The sequence below is a fragment of the Tachyglossus aculeatus genome, unplaced genomic scaffold (genome assembly GCF_015852505.1).
Source record: "Tachyglossus aculeatus isolate mTacAcu1 unplaced genomic scaffold, mTacAcu1.pri SUPER_34, whole genome shotgun sequence".
Classification (NCBI taxonomy): Eukaryota; Metazoa; Chordata; class Mammalia; order Monotremata; family Tachyglossidae; genus Tachyglossus; species Tachyglossus aculeatus.
The window spans coordinates 883586-888279 of NW_024044839.1; the positions used below are offsets into that span (position 1 = coordinate 883586).

Sequence of the window (4694 nt, forward strand, 5' to 3'; positions counted from 1 at the left end):
CTCTGTCTAGAGGGGAGATCGGCGGACAGGCTGTTGTCTGCCGATCCGGGATGGGAGAAAGTGTCCCATCACAGAGGCAGAAATAATCAAATATCCTCACGGGGGCTGACAGGATGGGATGGAAAGGCCCACAGAGGGGGAGAGCAGAGAGCCAGACCCAAGCCTGCGCTCAGAGCCGGGATGGGGAAAGGGTTTGGCCCTGTGCAGTGACCCCCTCCCCTTGATCGTGACTAAATGGATTTTCTGTCCCCTCCCAGCCCAGGCCCGGGGGGGGCCGGAATGGAGGTGAGAGACCCCAGGAGCATGGTGTGTTTTTCTAAGGTAAGAAGGGCATGGGGGCAGGGGCAGGCTCAGGACCTACACTCCTATCTCGGGTGGGCAGTTGGAAGGGGCAGCGCTGCCCCTTTTCAGGGAGCCCCGGCCGGCCCCATCATCATCATCATCATCAATCGTATTTATTGAGCGCTTACTATGTGCAGAGCACTGTACTAAGCGCTTGGGAAGTACAGATTGGCAACATATAGAGACAGTCCCTACCCAACAGTGGGCTCACAGTCTAAAAGGGGGAGACAGAGAACAAAACCAAACATACTAACAAAATAAAATAAATAGAATAGATACGTACAAATAAATTAGAGTTAAAAAAATATGTACAAACATATATACCTATATACAGGTGCTGTGGGGAAGGGAGGGAGGTAAGATGGGGGGATGGAGAGGGGGACGAGGGGGAGAGGAAGGAAGGGGCTCAGTCTGGGAAGCCCCAGCCCCTGCTGCCTCTGCCACCCCAGGTGCCCCTGCAGCAGTCGCTCATCACCTTCGCGAACCAGGAGCTGGAGAAGTTGGCTGTGGAGAGCTTTACTGGTGAGGAGCTTGTGGGCGTGGGCAGGGAGGAGCCGGGCCCCAGGCCACCAGGCCCTCCATTGCCCCTTGACCTGGCAGCCTCCTAATCTGCCTCCTACACTGTGAGCTCATCGTGGGCAGGGAACGTGTCTACCAACCGTGTTGTACTGCACTTTCCCCATTGCTTAGTACGGTGCTCATCATCATCATCAATCGTATTTATTGAGCGCTTACTGTGTGCAGAGCACTGTACTAAGTGCTTGGGAAGTACAAGTTGGTAACATATAGAGACAGTCCCTACCCAACAGTGGGCTCACAGTCTAAAAGGGGGAGACAGAGAACAAAACCAAACATACCAACAAAATAAAATACATAGAATAGATATGTACAAGTAAAATAGAGTAACAAATATGTACAAACATATATACATATATACAGGTACTGTGGGGAAGGGAAGGAGGTAAGATGGGGGGGATGGAGAGGAGGACGAGGGGGAGAGGAAGGAAGGAGCTCAGTCTGGGAAGGCCTCCTGGAGGAGGTGAGCTCTCAGTAGGGACTTGAAGGGAGGAAGAGAGCTAGCTTGGCGGATGGGCAGAGGGAGGGCATTCCAATCAATCAATCAATCATATTTATTGAGCGCTTACTATGTGCAGAGCACTGTACTAAGCGCTTGGGAAGTACAAATTGGCATCACATAGAGACAGTCCCTACCCAACAGTGGGCTCACAGTCTAAAAGGGGGAGACAGAGAACAGAACCAAACATACCAACAAAATAGAAATGTACAAGTAAAATAAAGTGGGGGTCAATGGCCGGACAGGCGAGAACGAGGTCCTGTGAGGAGATTAGCGGCAGAGGAGCGGAGGGTGCAGGGTGGGCTGTAGAAGAGAGAAGGGAGGTGAGGCAGGAGGGGGCGAGGTGATGGACAGCACGCAGTAAGTGCTCAATAAATACAATTGCTTCCCCCCACCCGACCAAGTCGTGATGCAGTTCATGGGAGACCAGTCGAAGCCACGGAACAAAGATGAATTGGACCTGGCCTACGAGCTGCTCAGGGTGAGGCTCCTGCCCCGGCTCTCTTGCCCACCTCCTCGGCCTGCCCTTTGATCCCACAACTCACCCTCGGGCCACGGATCCCGAGCCCTGGCAGAGAGGGGCAGGCACTCCACTCCCTCCCCGCAACTTTGACTGCGTCTCCCCAGCTGTGCCGGGAGCAGGAGAGCCTGAAGGATGAGGTCTACTGTCAGCTCATCAAGCAGGTCACCGGCAACCCTCGTCCGTGAGTCTGGCGGGGGGGCCCTGGCGCGGCTGGGGGGCAGGGGGACGGTCAGACCGCGCCCGAGCCCCACGGTCCTTTCCTCGGTCTGTCAGGGAGAGCTGTGCCCGGGGCTGGTGTCTCCTCAGCCTCCTCACCGGCTACTTCTGCCCTACGGCCACCCTGATGCCCTATGCCACCAAATATCTGCAGGACGCTGCCCAGAGCCAAGGTAGCCACAGAGGTCCAGAGGGACCTGGTTGGGGAGGGGGGCAGGGCCGAAGGCTGGAGGTTGCCACCGGTGCCCAGCTCCATGCCCACTCCTTCTCCCGCACAGAGCTGGCTCGGGCCTGCCAAGACCACCTGCAGTGCACGGTCAAGTACGGGGGCCGCCGTCGCCTGCTCCCTGTGGGCGAGATGAAGGCCTTCCTGGTACCGGGGGCTCCCCGAGCGGGCCTTGGGGAGGGGGCCGCTCTCTGACCCGATAGAGGGTGGGTGCCTACGTGGCTGCATCCTGGCCGGGGGAGCCAGGGGACTGACTGTCTGAGCCCCACTCTGATTTCCCTTGGCAGAAGGGGCAAGGAGTTCGCCCGCTGATGCTCTACCTCCCTGGGGGTGTGACCTATGAGACCAAAATCCGGACTTTCTCGGTGAGGGCTGTCGGGCCCGGGGGGGAGTGCTGGACTGGGAAGGGAAATGGGTTGGGGCAGCAGTTGGCCCCAGGGCGTCAATCAATCCTATTTGAGTGCTTACCGTGTGTGGAGCACTGTACTAAGTGCTCAGCACAAGGTGGGTAGGGACTTCCTGCTCCCGTGTGGCGTCACGGTGCCTACTCACCACTCACGCCCGGACCAGGTGGTGGCAGAGGTGCGGGAAGAACTGTGTGGGCAGATGGGCATCGCGGACCCCCAGGAGGTGAGGGAGTTCGCCATCGGCCTGGTCAAGAGCCCAGGTGAGAGGGAGCCCAGGGAAGTGGATCAGGCCCCTGGGGGAGGCAGGGCGGGCCCCCGAGAGGCGGGCACGGGGCAACGCCGGGCACTCTGCGGCAGGGGAGCCAGCGAGGCCGCTGCGGGCCGGCACCAACATCAACAGCGTCACCCAGGAGGAGGGCGTGACCTTGCATGTCCGGCGACTCACATGGCAAACGCCCCTGCACTTTGACAACCCCACCTACGTCAACATCATCTATGGCCAGGTCTGACTCGCGGGCCGGGAGGGAGGTGGGGAGCCCGGGCAGCTGTGCCCCCGTGCCCCCTCGCCCCTGCTCAGGGCCCCCTCCTCCCCCAGCTGCTGCGGAGTTTCCTGCAGGGCAAGTTGTTGTTCCCTCACATGACCAACATGGAAACCCAGCTGGCCCCACTGGTGGCCATGCAGCTCCTGAGCCTCGGGATGCAAGATGCCTCCTCGGAGTGAGTACGGGGGCCCGGGAGGATGGACGGCGGGGGCGGTCCCGGGTCCCCTCCGTTCCCACCCTGACCGGGCGTCCCTGCTTTGCCCGCCCCAGGCAGGAGTTGCTGCGCCACGTGCCCCATGCGCTACAGACCCAGGTGAGCGTGGCCGGGCTCCGGCCCCAGGTGGCTCAGGAGCTCCGGAAATGGCACAGGCTCTCTCCCGAGGAGGCGAAAATCCACTTCATAGGTGAGTGGCGGGGAGCACGGGTTTGGGGAGGGCCACCCACCCCCCGTCTTCCCTGTGGGAGCTGCCAGCCCCGGTCTGGGGCCTGAGGCCCGTGCCTGTCCTCCCCAGAGGCCATGAAGCCCATGACGCTCTTCGGCTACAACGCGTACCCCATCTTGCGGCTGAGTGAGCGCAGCCTGCCCGCCCCCTGCCTCCTCGGCTTCAACCACCATCACCTCATCCTCATGGATCCCGCCACCCAGGTGGGAGCCCCCGGCCGGCCACCGGCAGGGCGCTGGGGGGAGGGAGCGGAGGGACACGGCCACGGTCCCGGCCCAGTGGCGGGGGCGGGGGGCACTCAGTGCTCCAGCCCCCCGACCCGTATCCGTGTCCCCTCACTCCGCCGCCCCGCAGAAGCCGTGCTGCTCCATCCTGCTGAAGGAAGTGCAGAGGCTGCAGCTGCTGAGCGCCCTGGACAGCTACGGCACGCCGGGCCTGGAGATCAACTACGGCTCCCCGGCTGATCCCAAGACCCTGTGGTTGGAGCTGCCCCAGGTGAGGCCCGCAAGGAAGGGAGGGGCCGGGGTCCTCCACCCAGCTGGGACGGCCCCCTCCACTCAGCCCCATCTCCCCTCCCTTCGCTTCATTCCACCAGGCTCAGCAGCTGCGGCACACCCTCGCTTACCTACTGGAGGAGAGTAGTACCCAGCCCTAGTCCGGGCGGCTCGGGGGCCCGAGACTCCTTCGGCTTTTTCCCGTGGGGTCCAGACCGCACCCACCCCCCTAAAGACCGTGGCCTGGGTTCCCCCACCTACCCTCCCTAACCCCTCACCACACAGCGGACCAGCTGCTGCCGCGGCAGCAATAAAACCCAGTCCCAGCTGGAATTTGGTGTCCATACCCGGTAGGTTGGGGTCGGGGCAGTGGGCAGAGGCCACGGCAGACAGCAGGGGCACAAAGCTGGAGCCGAGAGACTGGGA

At 61.6% G+C, this 4694-nt stretch overlaps 1 protein-coding gene across 1 annotated transcript in view; it reads left to right on the top strand.

The window, feature by feature from the left end:
- MYO15B (myosin XVB) overlaps positions 1-4589 on the top strand; it is a 28296-nt gene extending 23707 nt beyond the window's left edge. The window contains 14 exon segments of the mRNA XM_038741915.1: positions 258-321; positions 792-864; positions 1822-1898; positions 2045-2121; positions 2214-2329; positions 2435-2529; positions 2670-2747; positions 2953-3049; positions 3147-3292; positions 3385-3506; positions 3602-3735; positions 3844-3977; positions 4129-4269; positions 4370-4589. Coding sequence (XP_038597843.1) covers positions 258-321; positions 792-864; positions 1822-1898; positions 2045-2121; positions 2214-2329; positions 2435-2529; positions 2670-2747; positions 2953-3049; positions 3147-3292; positions 3385-3506; positions 3602-3735; positions 3844-3977; positions 4129-4269; positions 4370-4429 — 1414 coding nt within the window. The 3' untranslated portion in view covers positions 4430-4589.
- The last annotated feature ends 105 nt before the right edge of the window (positions 4590-4694 follow it).